The 14509-nt window shown below is 43.1% G+C and overlaps 2 protein-coding genes across 4 annotated transcripts in view; both read left to right on the top strand.

Moving 5' to 3' along the window:
* The window catches only part of LMTK2 (lemur tyrosine kinase 2), a 42508-nt gene extending 36363 nt beyond the window's left edge, over nt 1-6145 (top strand). Inside the window, exons 12-15 of one of the 2 annotated variants that reach the window (XR_005103821.1) lie at nt 230-365; nt 786-1034; nt 2145-2270; nt 2944-6145. Coding sequence is in view for 1 of the 2 variants with exons in the window: in XM_037384947.1 (XP_037240844.1) it covers nt 230-365; nt 786-1034; nt 2145-2173 (414 nt within the window). In the remaining variant the exon portion in view is untranslated. Of the gene's footprint in view, nt 1-229; nt 366-785; nt 1035-2144 lie in introns of both variants that reach the window. The other variant, XM_037384947.1, reaches the window with a different exon arrangement.
* Nucleotides 6146-7503: 1358 nt separating this feature from the next.
* On the top strand, nt 7504-11394 carry BHLHA15 (basic helix-loop-helix family member a15). Of its 2 annotated transcripts, none has more exons than XM_037386953.1 (2): nt 7504-7780; nt 9967-11394. In XM_037386953.1, exon 2 carries the CDS (start codon nt 10003-10005, stop codon nt 10501-10503), a length of 501 nt encoding a protein of 166 aa, XP_037242850.1. In that variant the 5' UTR covers nt 7504-7780; nt 9967-10002; the 3' UTR covers nt 10504-11394. The 2 variants fall into 2 exon arrangements, with proteins under 2 accessions (XP_037242850.1, XP_037242851.1); XM_037386954.1 differs by having other exon boundaries at nt 8821-11394.
* Nucleotides 11395-14509: the final 3115 nt, after the last annotated feature.

Raw genomic sequence — 14509 nt, 5'->3', positions numbered from 1 at the left:
AGGGGTAAAAAAAACCCCCAAAAATGTTGGGAGATGGGATAAGGCTTTATTAAAAAGGAGCGTCAGGCTGATAAGGGAACCGTTTTCAATTGAAAGTTGTTTTAGCTTTCTTCCTACAAATATGAAACCACCTTATATATAATACAGAAACAGTCATTTCCTACATGGTTTTTGAATGCGTGCATGGATACATTGTGTGTACAAGAGTGTTAAATTTTGTTTCTCTTAGGAAACGCCAACTAAGGAGCTCGGAAACCGTGCAGTAGACGTGAATGGGGAAGACTCTCACAGCACTCCTGTTCCATCTTCAAGTTTTAGTTACTTAAACAGATTTGCAAATTCAGAAAGCTCAACAGATGAAGAAGGTACTTGAGTATATTTATATACAGCAGGGGCTGAGACAGAATGATAGTCTTTAATGAAATGTCATTTGAAATTACATGTGATTTGTAAATTCACTGTACCGTAATTGGGTTTTGGTTTGCATCTGAAGTGTACGCTTCAGCTAGGCTCAGATACTGGTGTTACTGGCTATCAGAACCTCCGGTGTAATACTGGGGGGTAGTATATTGAGGTGTCTAGGGTATCTTGAGAGGTCAGCCAAACTATGGGTGACAAATGTTTGTGACTTGCAGGGCTAAAACAGAAAAGCTGGAAGTTTTGTTTTGGGTTAATGCAGTCTTCCAGGGGTTTGCTTTTAAAATTGTACATGACTTTACATTAATGTAAATGGCCTCTTTTTTTTTCTTCTTTCCTTCCCCGCCACACCCCCCACCCCCCCCAAGGTGGGGGTTTTGAGTGGGATGATGACTTCTCTTCTCCAGAGCCATCCTTTATATCAAAGGCAGCTAATAGTCTTATTAGTTCTAAACCACCTCTTCAATCATCAAAGTACTTCTCTCCACCTCCACCTTCCCGGACTGTTGATCAGAACTGGTCACATTCATCCCCTTATTCCAGATTCTCTATCTCTCCTGCAAACATGGCAAGCTTTTCTCTTACACATCTTACAGATTCAGATATAGAGCAAGGAGGTAAGTGACTTAGTTATAATTATTTTTAAACTACAAATTATGCAAAGGTGTAAGTGATAGATATGGCAAATCTAATTCTAATTTAGATACTTAGTTTAGAAACACATTTTTAATGCTATAAAAGTAATGTCTGGTCTTGTATTTCAGTTAAGACATAGCTTTCCATTTAAATTGAGATTATTTGCATCCAAGTGCAAGTACAGCCTTGTGGCTGAATGTTCTACAGAACATTTACAGGAGAAGGTCAAAATTTTTCTGTTCAAAAAGCTAATGCTATATTTATATAAATCTATGCAGTCCTTAAGCACTTCTGTATAGCTGCCACACTATCGCAGTTGAGCAGTTCTTGTTGTTGCACTAACCTAAGTCACAATTTTATTTTCATTGCGCAGGGTGAGGATGCTAAGTGATGTTTCTGCCACTGTTATCTAAGCTAATTTTACAGTTCAGTTTCTTTTCATATTGCTCTTCAGAAAGTGTGTTCTTGACACTCAAGAATTGCAGCATGTTTTCTAGAGCTGTGAGTAGGATAGTTTCTGTTAGGAGAGCCAAACAATCTGTTCATAGCAATATTGAGTACTAATGGTATTTATTAACAGAAGCTTTCTTGTCTGTATCGGAAGCTTTTTTTTAAGCTTTGATAAATTTTTGAGGGTTAAGAGAAGCAAGAGTAAGCAGACTTGGATCAGTTCAGCGTATTATTAATCTTGATAAAATGTTGCATAATTAAATATTGCTGACTGCTAAGCCTTGCTAATGTTCAATGTCTATAAATATGTAATTGGTGTTATATAGAGTTGTATTGTTCCTGTATTGAGCTTATTGATTAGATAATGTTTGCTGCTTAGTAACTTACAGATAAGAGATTATTTTGGAGATCCTGCATTGCCTTATGTGTCCTAAGAAGTGACATTGAACTGTGCAATTCAGGCAGATGTCTATCTACAAACGTACCAAATGTTTGCAGTAGTTGAAAGCTGTAGGGAAAGATTAACCAAAACTTGGAAGTGCAGAACAGCAGACCGCCAAGTTCTAAGGGGAGTCTTACAAAGGAGTGAGGGTTATGCAGAAGAATCTCACTGTACTTTATGACCTTTCCTCTACTAATAGGAAGCAGTGAAGATGGAGAGAAAGATTAAACTAATGAAAACTTCCTTGGACTGCATACATAAAACACACAGACTTTGTGTCTGAAACTACTTTATCTAAACTCTGGATCCTCCTGGAGTAACGCAGGTAATCAAGAAGTACTAAGAAGTGAAAGTAAACACTGAAAGCAATGTTAAATCAGGACATTAATTTGAATGTGTATTTAACTTTGTAATGTATTTTTAAATCAGTGCAATTCTGCTTTTCATTGAAAGATGATTCTGCCGCTGTTTTCAAGTACTTGAAGTATTTTTCAGATAACTTAAGAAACAAGTAAAGCAATTACACTAGAGTCTGGTTTATGTATGAGATTGTATAATATTCTTTTTATATTTTTCCATGTAGTTCATTATCTATTTGAACATACACCTGTTGTAGAATTGTGTATAACTGTCCTGTGCAACAGGTGACTGTGTTGCTGAAACTGTATGAATGATAGTTGATCAGTAGTGAGCCATATTTATTCAGAAAGATATCACTACATATTACTTTGCTTATTACAATTGCACTATGGATTATTCTTCCTTTATTTCCTGATGTACAGAGTCAAAATCTTAAATCTTTCAAGGAAAATAAGACAAGTTGAATTGGCCCAGTTATCCAGTTTAATTTGTCCTTTTTGTAGCCTTTGCTATGCACGGTACTTGTAAAACGTACATAACTTCTGAGTGTTATGTTAGACTTGCTGAAATCTTATATTCAGTACCATTTCTAAATGATAATGATTATAGATTGATTGTTAAGTGTTCATGTTTTATAGGAAACTGGAAAAGAATATGTGATACTCTGAAATTTTTAGATGAAAGAGATAATGTCTCTTAATTCCTGAATATGATCCTACTGACTGCTTAAACTGTAATAGCATCTGACTATATCATAATCAAGGGCCTTCCAGTTTTTACTACATTTTCTGCCTTGGAGAGAGAAGAGGAAAAATTGGCTGTACAAAACTGGAATTTACGAATCTTATAAAAAGACTGATTTCAATAGACTGGATTTGGGCACACTTGACTCTTCAGTTGTACATTCTGTGACTTCTGAGGCTCACTCTTCTGCTGACTGCAGGTTGGGGCTGCCATTCAGAGGCCTGTGGTAAATCTACCTCTCAGTGATGTTACGACAATTAAGAATTAGATCAATGGTTAATGCCCAGTTTTGCACCCTTTATAAGGCCAAACCTGTTTTAAGATTTCTGCAAGGCTCCGTGGTACAACTTGAAATGCACACTGACCAAAAGCTGCGGTGTAGTAAAGTTTGCTCTGAGGCTGTCTGTAGGGAAGGGAATACAATGTAGGGGGTTTTAACCTTTATGCTCCACCATGCATTTAGCTAGTTTAATCCTTTAAACTGCTTGGGGGGGGAAGTAAAAATCCTTAATTATTACTCCAGAGTGAGTTCACTTGAGAAGCAAATCCCTGACCTCTTGACATGCCTTATGCAGCTGTGGATCTGCAGGGAGCACTGATAGGAACAGTTTACCTGGCTTTGTATTTTAGTGTCCTAAAATACAAAAGTACGAAGTACTTTGTATTTTAGTGGCTATTTTGGCAAGGCTTCAGATCATGGTGGTCCAAGCACTCTTGTGTCCAGATCCAGTCACCAGAGAATTTTCATTACATGAAGTATGGGAGGACTAGATATTTTCAGATGTGTAAAGTTTGTTTTGGTATACCTCTATATACATTTTGATTTTTAAGTATGTTTTTAAATGACAAGAATATGTTAATTTCTTTTTTTCCAGCATTATTTAGTCCTTAACCAGAATGGTTTCCATACCGATCAAAAGGGAATGATTTAGCTATAATGTTATTTAAAGTTGCCAATGTATTGTTGAGGTAACTTTTTTCTGATGAGGCACTCAGGTTCAGAGTTAGTCAGAACTATTCTTCAGTATGAAGTGAGGAACTGAATTTTTCACTGACTTTTCCCAAAACGTGGTTTAAGAGGCAAAGCCAAGCAGTTACTAATACAGGCTTACAGCATATACTGTAGAGGGTTTAAGCAAGCTGTGCGCTACTCAGTATTTTAAAATATAGGTTATAGACTTTGTGCACAAATTACTGCTTAGAAATTCCAATGTTAAACTCTTTGATACAGCTAGTTTAAGGTACCTCATCTGTTGTCTTTAATTCTTACCGTAGTAAGAATGGAACTCCATAACAGTCTGCAAAGAATGTGTGGGCTTATCTGCCTTGCATGGTGAAAAAAAATCCATCAGACCTGGAGTTCGGCCTTAATTTTGAATAATTTGGTATAAAATACAGTCCAAGGTTAAATAAAAGCTTATGCTCCAGAATGTTACAATTTGGTTATGTGTTTTGTTTCTTCTAATTCTGGAAAAAGCAGATGTTTATCTTTTACATCAGGAATTTCCTTTGCTTGATGGAAATCTAAGATTTTTTTGCTCTTTACCCAGGTTTAAAGAAAATTTTACATAAGTGAAAGTTTACTACTTTGTCCAAATGGACTTACTGCTAATAAATTGCCAAAGGAGCATTTTTTCCAAAACAAGCTGGGATGTGTATGATATTAAACAACGTAATGCCCTTTTTAGCTGTACAATGAAGAGAAAGAAATATTTAAAGTTGAGTCACCTCACTTAAACATGAATTCTAATTTCAGTAATCCAGTAGGCTGGATTGCAATAATATAGAAGGTCTTTTGTGGAAAAATTTATAGTAAAAAATCTGATCAACTACTAGCAATATTTCACTAGCTTCCTAGCAGTCAGTGGCACAATGAAGATGAATCAATAATTCCAACTTGTTACATTATAATAAGGGGATTTGTTACCAACCATTCATTAAACTATATGTAATTTCTTGCACTAGCTACTTAAGCACGGTTTCTGTTTTAAAAATACATGTATCTATTTTCAATGGTTTATTATGAGGACTGGTTACATTTTAATTCCTTCTCTAGTAGAATACCTTGATTATTTGAATAATGAAGGCATTGTCTCAATTTGGCTATTAAAATTATTTAAAAGATCTGATTTTTCCCACCTAAGGAAGTTTGTTTAAAAATGAGAATCTGTAGTGAGAAGCCAACAGAGTGAGAAGAGTGTCCAGTTTTAATGGCAACACCTGTACTCTCCCAAATCCCGAAGCTGCAGATATGTTGTGTGTATAACTGCATTTATGGAAACTGCCATTTTCATGGAAATGAGCGGATTAAACATTTTTTCATATCCTTGTTGATGCACTAATGAAAGCCATTTAAGCCTCATTCTTTTTATCAGTATTTTTAGCAGATTTTTATGTAGTACTCAATCTTTTTCATGAGGAGGCTGGTTGGTAGAAAGACTTTTTTTTTTTATGATGAAGCACTATGCTAAAATGTCAGCATTGTCAGGTGTTAGTTACATGGCTATTTTTGTTGGAGTTGGTGAAAGGTGGAATCCAAGTATATTAGCCTTATAAGAAATAGCCTTAAATAACAATGGAGTGTACAAAATTACTTCAGCTTTAAGTCATACAGAAATATCCTTGTATGTTAATGGTTTTGGTACAAGACTGGAAAAAATCTAGAGGAGAGTCAAACATCATATAAACTTATTGAAAATAAGTATTTGTAATACCAGCAGCCTGTTTTTCAGAAACTTGAATATGACTTACAGTTAGTTTTGTTTATGAAATTGTTTGAACTTGCACAGATGTAGGTGTAACTTAAATGGTACTGATGTGTGTGTATATATAATGTTTAATTCTATTTGTAAATGAGAAACTATGTAACAAAATCATAGGTATGAGGTTTTCCTATTGTAATTTAATACAGGTATGAGGTTTATGGCAATATATCATAGTTAATGAAATTTCAGGTCAAAATGTCTTTAAATTGTGTACATTTTTAAATTGTAATTTCTACTGTATATTGATTATCATGCATAGTGTGATTCAAGAAACTGCTTGTAATTTAAAAATATTTAATATTAAAAATAAAATACAGTTATATATTTATAATCTTTTTGTCGGTTTGTTCATTCTTGAACAGATGCCAGCAATGGAACAGGTCCACAATATAGTTCTAATCTAAGATACATTTGTTAGTGTCCAGAGGTTGAGAAGGTACTAAATGCTGAAAGCTACAGTCCCAGCAGTTGAGTCTCCACCAAATAGCATAGTCACCTGTAATTTCTTCTAATATCACCATTGTGTGAACTTCAGGTAACGTATGTATGCAGTCAGTAGAGCCGCAGTACTTCTGAAAGCTGAATATTGCTTTTAATCTTAGAATGAAGCATCTATAGGAAGAATGGAGACTTGAAAATTTCTAAGTACCCTTCAGAGAACAGGTTTATGTTATGTTTTCTCAGTATTCATTGAATTGTTTCTAGAAGATTATTTTCTTGGGTTTTTTTAATCTTAAGTGCACGTGCTGAATGGACCTAAGATCTCCAGGTAAATGTAGTACTTGTGTGATTTGGTAGCTTCTTTCACATGAGATTGAGACTGTTCCAGCCTGTGCACTCTGAGAGGCAGGAGAGTGCTGTTTTTTCCTCTTAACCTGTTAACTGTTAAGGTGGTGATGAGAGGTCGCAGCAATGTCAGTGGTTAATGGAGACTGTTGTGGAAGCCCCCACATCGTATCGCAGCTGTTCTGAGTCCTGGCAACTGTTGAGACCTGGGAATGAGAAACTGATATCCAGATGACTTAATTTCATTAGGTAAAATATAACTTCTGAGCTGACATTTGACCAAGACAGTGGTCGTTATTGAGAACAGATGTAAAAGATCCCATGGCACAAGATTTGTCATCTTATGTAGAACCGATTTTCAAAGAGTTGGAGCACTTGCCATAGTTATCATCAACAGCTGTCTTGTGAGGGATGGCCATGCTTTGTAATGCAGGTGGTATGGCAACCTGCACAGCCCTTGGCAGTACAGCGTCGAGACAGACTTTCCTCCTCCAACTACTGAAGAACTAGACTGACCCCTCCTGCAGCGACCTTGATTTGCCCGGCTTAGCGTCCATGGCTCTGGTGGCAGCGCCTGGACACGTACGCAGCAGCAGTGCTGGCAATGAGTGCTGCCCCCCCTGCCATTTTATTGTCCCCGAGAGCCCTGCGACCACCCAGAACCCAGGAGCCCTGCGCTGGCTGCTGTCTCTGGGCTCAGCCCGGCGCCCACCCCGTGTGGGTGTGTGGTAAGAGCCGGGGGTCCTGTGCCCCCGCGTGATTCCGTTGCTTAGGCCTGGCGCTCGCGCGGCCGCCGTGCGGACCAGCTGCTCAGCCAGGCGGCAGCGCCACCGCCGCCCGCCCCGGGCCCGCCCCGCCGCTAAAGCAACGTGTCGCGGCAGCGCAGCCACCTGCGGCGGGGCCGGGGCGGGCGAGCCGCGGGGGCGGCCACCGCTCCAGCCGGGGCTCCGCGCCGGGGCGCCGCGGGGCAGCGCCTGCCCGCTTGGGCCCTGCGGCTCTGCTCGGGTGAGGCAGGGCCTGGTCCTTCAGTGGCTCCCGCCGGCAGCCGCTGGCTCAGCCCGGAGGACAGACGGTGGTGCCCCTGTTGCCCCCACAGACCCTTCTGCTGCTCCTGGCGTCCTGCAGGTCTCTGCTGTCACCCCTCGGGCCCTAGGCACTTTCTCCGCAGCTGGTGGCAGCGGTAAGTCATGGAGGAGGGATGCCAGCCCCGATGGATGGATGCAGAGGGTGGAATACTTGGTGTTTGGCTGCTTGCTCTCTGGTTTCTGTTGACCACTGCAGTCTGTTGCTCCTGATCCCCTCTCTGTCTCCATTTCTTCCTTGTGCACCCATGCCATCTCCCTAGGGGTCCCGGCAGCCTAGCTGTGACTCCCTGAGCGGGTTTCTCAGGGTTACAGCAGTGTGCAGCAGCCTGAAAGCAAACCTCTACCAGCTAAGCACCCTCTTTTCCCGCGTCATCCCATTTGCTTTCCCCTAGCCTGCAGTTTTAAAGGCTACTTTGCTCCCACAGTTTGCTGAAGCTTCCTTTCTTGATTTTTTTCCAGCTTTCTCTGCTGGCTGCCTCCATGGACTTCCCTCTTCACCAAGTCCTGTTTTCCTTTCAAACATCAGCTGCTCATTTCTCTGCTTTGCCGGACGGTGCTTTCTGCATTGAGGGGGAAGATGATGGTCTCCTTTGTGCCCACCTTTACTTTTTCTGTCCTGCAATTATGCATTTTCTGCCAAGTAAATTAGACTGACTGTTCAGAACAAACCCAGTGCTTGGTTTTAGTCCTGTTTTCTTGCATAAGATACTTGTGTGTCTCTAGCATTTCTTCAAGGGTCTCACAACACAAGCTATTCAGTACTGTCTCTCTCCGCATTCATCACCTGGCTGCTACCCTAGCCAAACTGCTTGGGAAATTTCTCTTTTTCTGGCAAAGTTACCTCCCTGGTAGTAAGGAACCCAGGGATGGCCAGGATACCCTCACAAGTGGAGAACTGAGTCACTGCAAATGCTGAGCAGCTGAAGATGTCTCTAAAGAAATGAGAGAGGAAGTGATATTTACTGCAGCATGCCCAGAAACTGCTTGCCACCTGCTCTGGCTAAGGTTGATGGTCTGTAATGGGATGGTCAAGCTTCTGCGGCTAGGTTTTGAGGGTTTTTTTTGTTGGCTCACCCACTGTCTAACTGCTCTTACATAACAGCATCATCATAAAAATATTTTATTTTTTTTTTAGACTGAACTTTTCTATGGCTACATGAACTGGAAGAAAGTGGAAGGAAGCATTTTGGAAATAGAGTCTCAGTTACACTGATCCTTGGTGTTAGAGGCAGGGTTGCTCTGAAGCTGCTGTCTTCAGATGTAGGGTTGGCACAGAATCTGAGCTGAGGGAGGGTAAAATTTCAGTGCTGTCATCTGCCTTGCCTAACTTGTGAGGAAGGAACATCACTGTGTCTTTTTGGATAACCTGGAGAATAAATACTGCGCTGCTGCTGTTCAGCTGGGGGAGAAACTGCAGTTGAGCCCCACTGTTTTTTGATTGTTGTTGGAAGAGGGAAGTGCTGCTTTGTGTGCGTGTGGCGAGGACTAGCCCAGAATGCAAGAAATGCTGTGGGCGAAAATGTGCTCCTGGCTAGGAGTTTCTGAGCTTCGGTATGAGTTGGTGTGTCATGTTGCCCTCTAGTGGACTGCTCAAAAATACAGCGGAAACCTGTTCTTACAAAAAGCAATTACCCGGAGTTCAAGGAAAAGTTAATTCCTGAGTAAGACCCTGAGGGTTCTGTCTAATACCCTAAATGTAAGCCTGCATGTGTACGATGAAGTGATGTATGGGTTTATTATAACTTGTGGTAACTAGAGGTGGGAGAAGACAGAGGCATGTGCGATCAAAAACAGAGGCAATGTGTTATTAAACCTAACTGACCGTTGTACTCCTGATATACTTTTGAGTTGTGGTTCACTTTTCCCACGGGAAGATCGGCATGGAGAGCATTTTCTATGTGCAGTGAGAGAAGTCTCTCCAGTTTGAGGCCTATTATAAGAAAGTAGAGGGGTGTCTTATTTTTTCACTTGGTTTCCCATACATGAGGACACCAGTAGGTGATTCACTGCATCTTTATTTCAGTGGTTCTACTCATTTGGCCTCTGCTCTCTGTGTAACCTCTTCCTTCCAGCTGAAGAAGGATCTGTTCTCTAAAAAATGATTTTCTCCTCTGTTCGTCTGTGTAGATCGTCCTGAGCAATCACGTTCACAACTTGAAAGCCAATGATGGTTTTCCAGTAGTGAACAAGTAAACAAATGAATCAAACAAACCTGCATCAGATTACTTGTTCAGCGTGGAGTTGTGCAACAGTTAAAGATATTGGTGTCATGTTTTTACAGCACATTGATGCTTAATGCCAGTACATCTACCAAAAAATGAAGACTAAAACCAAAGGAAAGAAGCAAAGGCATACTGTTGACAAAGAAGCATTTTCTGAGGAGTCGGCAATGAGAAAAAAAGAACTGGTGAAATGTTTGCGACACAAAGAAAGGAGAAGTGGGGGAAACAAGGAGAGCAGCAAGATCACTACAGCCAGAGCCAAGCATTCCTGGAGTAATAAGGACAGGCATTTGAGGAGACTGGAAAGCAATGAGCGGGAGAGGCAGAGAATGCACAAGCTCAACAATGCATTCCAGGCTTTGAGAGAGGTCATCCCTCATGTGAGAGCTGAGAATAAACTTTCCAAAATAGAGACACTCACACTGGCCAAAAATTACATTAAATCCTTGACCTCCATTATACTCAATATGTCCAATGGACACTTCCCAGCAGCAGAAGGTATGGGGGGAGCCTGGGGGTCCAAATTGTACCAGCATTATCAACAGCAACATGGGGATGATGATCATGATGAACATCTACCAAAATATTCTCCATAGGTTCAAAGCTTCAGCCAAAACACCTACAGTTAGCTACTACCATCATTCTTTTTCTTTCTTGTGTGATAATACCTGTCAGTACATAGAGATTTTAAGAGACTATTTTTGCCTCCAGCTATCCCCCATTTTTTCTTAGAAAGACAAACAGGTAACACTCATGGCTATAGCTTGTAAGGCACATTTTAAAAATGACCTTAAATTGTAAGAATTTTTCAGAGCTTAGTGGATATATTTGTGTGGTGCATCAGGTTTGACTTAAGTAAAGATTTAGTAACTCCTGAAAATTACCCTCACTGGAAGGGTTGTGAGTTAAGCATGTAAGGCCTGTGGCATGTGAGTTCACTAGAGCTTGTTGAGAATCTTGGCTGTAGCGCTGTTCACCAGACTGTCAGTGACTGTTCTTACGTCTGCTACAGAGGAAATTAAAATTGATGGCAACATTTGACTAACTTGAGTGAAGTAGTGTGTGTGAGGGTGAATTGGCCACCAAATATGAGTGTTTGCCTTGAGTGGTTTGGATCTGCTCTGGTAATTTTGAGCCTTGAAAAGCATAAAATCTTTTAAAGTACTTGTTAATGTAAACATCTACAAAGCTTTCTTAGATTGTAAGCTCTCTAGAGTAAGGACATTTTCTGGTCTGTATTTCCAGAGCATCTAGTCTCATGGAGCTTTTTGTTAGTGGGTGTCTGAGTGCCATTTTAATGCAAATAATAAATAAGAGACAAATGACTTATTTTTGCTAAAACTATGATAAAAATGCTTTAGTATTGGCATAAGTTAGCAATCTATCCAATTACAAATTATTTGGTAATGAAGCTTGTAATGGGATCAGGTTTCTTTCTGGGTTAGTGGTAGATTCTGGTATTGTAAAACACAATAAAATGAAGCAGGAACTCTTCAAAAAGGAAAATAAGCTGCTTTTTTTCTTTCTCTCCCCTCATTTCCCATCTTAGTTTAAAAAGTTTTATGTCACTGAGGAACCTTCATTTCCTCTTGTATTCTCATACCTGGAGAACAAACTGAGGTGCCTTCTGCTGGAGCTGCTGCCTGTGGAGCCCCTGCGTTACAGCCCTTCCTACCCACATCCCCAGCATCCCGCGCTGGCAGGACCGCTGTTGCTCTGTGGCGTGGGTAGCAAAGGTGTAGAATCTGGCATTTCATGTGCTGGCGGGATTGATAGTCCTGTGTGGCATGGTCCTCCCTGCACAGCAGGGCCATCCAAGGAGTGGTGGCTGAGAATTTATCTGGTCCATCACTGGAGGGTGATGGTTCATAACATGGTATTTATTTTGCTCCAGCAGGGCTGATCGTGTGACAGTTTCATTCAGACTAAAAGGTAAGATTTTCCAGACAGGCCTAAGGGCTGCGAGTTATTTTTCTTCACCGTAGCTCTATTTGCATCCTGACTTGACTTGGGACTTTCTTAGGTTATATAACTAACATATTAGTATATGTTGGCAAATTCCATTTGATATCAGTAAAGCTATTTTCACACTAAAATAGTTGTGATTAGACCTCGAAGTATTCAAATGCTAATGAAGGTATCGGCTAGTGTCTTTAAGATTTGACTTGCTGTAACAGCGCTCTGCCTTGCTTCATTCAAGAGCTGCTCCTTATTGGTAAAGCCCTTACTGTATTTGTGTGTTACCAGATTATAACAGGAGAAATCTGTATCACCGAGGCATTTTCTTTCAGTTGTTTCAGTTACTCCCTTGCCCGCAGAGGTGCTGGGTTGATGATGGCGGCACAGAGGCCCTGCTGGGCAACTGGTGGCGGCAGGCAGGTGTGGGTGTGAGGCATGGCAGGGTGCAGGGCCTGGGGTGCCTGGCCATGCTGCGTGGGCTAAATAGGTGCATTAATCGGGTCCGTGCAACTTCGCAGGTTACTTCTGCGGCGGTGCTGGGGAGCGGCGGCCAGGGGAGGGTGGCGCTTTTTGCTGCGTCCTTGCCCCGCTGGCAGTCCCCGGAGGCTGGGGAATGACCCGGGCCCTTGCGCAGGGCCGGGGGGACCCTCCAAGCCTCGGGGGAGCTGCCCCGGACAGGTCGCGCCGCCAGAAGAAAGGGCGCGGTGGAGGCCAGGCACGGCGGCCGCGGGTGGGCTGCCCCGGCTCTGGGGGCGGTTGTGGCGAGGTACACGGGAAGGGGCGCGGCTGGGGCTTGGCGCGACGCTGCTGTGGTGCGAGCGAGCAGGCACCGGGCGGCAGCACTGAGGGGCCGCTGCCGTGAGGCGTTTCGGCGGGCTCGTCCTCTCCTGAGAGGAGCTGAGGGGCAGCGGCCGTGAGGCGTTTCGGCGGGCTCGTCCTCTCCTGAGAGGAGCTGAGGGGCAGCGGCCGTGAGGCGTTTCGGCGGGCTCGTCCTCTCCTGAGAGGAGCTGAGGGGCAGCGGCCGTGAGGCGTTTCGGCGGGCTCGTCCTCTCCTGAGAGGAGCTGAGGGGCAGCGGCCGTGAGGCGTTTCGGCGGGCTCGTCCTCTCCTGAGAGGAGCTGAGGGGCAGCGGCCGTGAGGCGTTTCGGCGGGCTCGTTCTCTCCTGAGAGGAGCTGAGGGGCAGCGGCCGTGAGGCGTTTCGGCGGGCTCGTTCTCTCCTGAGAGGAGCTGAGGGGCAGCGGCCGTGAGGCGTTTCGGCGGGCTCGTCCTCTCCTGAGAGGAGCTGAGGGGCAGCGGCCGTGAGGCGTTTCGGCGGGCTCGTCCTGTCCTGAGAGGAGCTGAGGGCAGAGCGGCGAGGCTGCGGGGTCCCCTTACCTGCTGCGGCGTCCCCTTACCTGCTGCGGCTCCCACCGTAGCACCACACGTGGTCTGGCACCGTCGGCTGTGCTTGCTGCTGGGAGAGGCCGGTGGTGAGAGGGACAGGTGCTGGGGCTGAGCGGCAGCCCTGCTGAGGACAGCTTGGAGCCTGTATTAAGGCCCCACAAGGCCAGAGACCGGGCACTGTGTTGCAGCAGGGACCTCCACCTCGGGGGGAAGACATTACAGCCCGGGTGTGGGCTGCGGATAGAGCCTGGGGCCTCTGCCATGGGCTGCAGCAGCCGTCAAACACCAGTGCCAGCTGCTTGTGGTGGAGCCTCCGGCATCGTCATCGGGGTGTTCGGGCATTGACTAGGCACGGCTGGGAGCCACCTGGCTGTGTTAGCCCCGCAGGGGCTGGGCCAGGTGGCTTCCTCTGGGCCATCCAGCCTGAATGCTGTGGTTCTGTCTATTATATAGTAAGTGAGGACTAAGCACCTGTAGGTAATAGTCTTTTTTTTGTACAATTCTTTAAAGGTCATTAGTCTGCTAGAACAGTGCGTTTTAGGGTCATATGTAGGTTTATACTAAATGTCATGTCTGCAATGTTTTTATGGGATAGATGGGTTTAAATTGCTATTTGGTTACTTCAGCAGAGGATGGAAACCAATGAGTTTGAAAAACTTTCAACAGTGTCATTGGTGAAGAATTGCACATCACTTTGAGAACCAATTACACTGATATTACTGTTACAAATATAAAGTTTAAATGCTTATGGCAGTGTATTTCTGACAGGACTTCCTGAAAACAGAGGCATTTCAAATATGAAGCCCCAGACGGCATGTAACACCTAGCTGCAAGTACAGTAGCAGAGGAGACGTGAAGGTTACCCCTTCTCTGAAAGCAGCCATCCACAGTGAATAGTTGGGCACAGGACATAACGTGTTTTAATGGAATGGCAACTGCTAGTTCCACAATGTACTTTGCTACGAAGTGCTGCATTTCTTGGACATGTCAAAAGGGATTTCGTAAGAAGCATTTTTTTCTGATAAATTACTTTTATTTTTGAAAACGGCTTCAATTTAAAGTCACTTTTCCTTATTTTAACTAGCCACAACAATGACATTACATTTTTAAATTAAATAAATAGATTTCTAAATAATAGTTTCAGAAGGCAAATATTTAGTACTCGAGCATAAACAACTTATCTCTTGTTCACTTAAACCCAGCTTTTACAGTAAAGTAAGTGAAACTTGGCAATGTAGGGAAAGACTTAAAGGTACATTA

This window comes from Falco rusticolus, chromosome 4, assembly GCF_015220075.1.
Source record: "Falco rusticolus isolate bFalRus1 chromosome 4, bFalRus1.pri, whole genome shotgun sequence".
NCBI lineage: Eukaryota > Metazoa > Chordata > Aves > Falconiformes > Falconidae > Falco > Falco rusticolus.
Note: the sequence above shows the minus strand (reverse complement) of the source record. Positions and strands in the feature narration are given on the sequence as shown.

Bases quoted from the DNA above. Each gene is read 5' to 3' on its own strand.
- BHLHA15 (XM_037386953.1), top strand. From the start codon at position 10,003: ATGAAGACTAAAACCAAAGGAAAGAAGCAAAGGCATACTGTTGACAAA.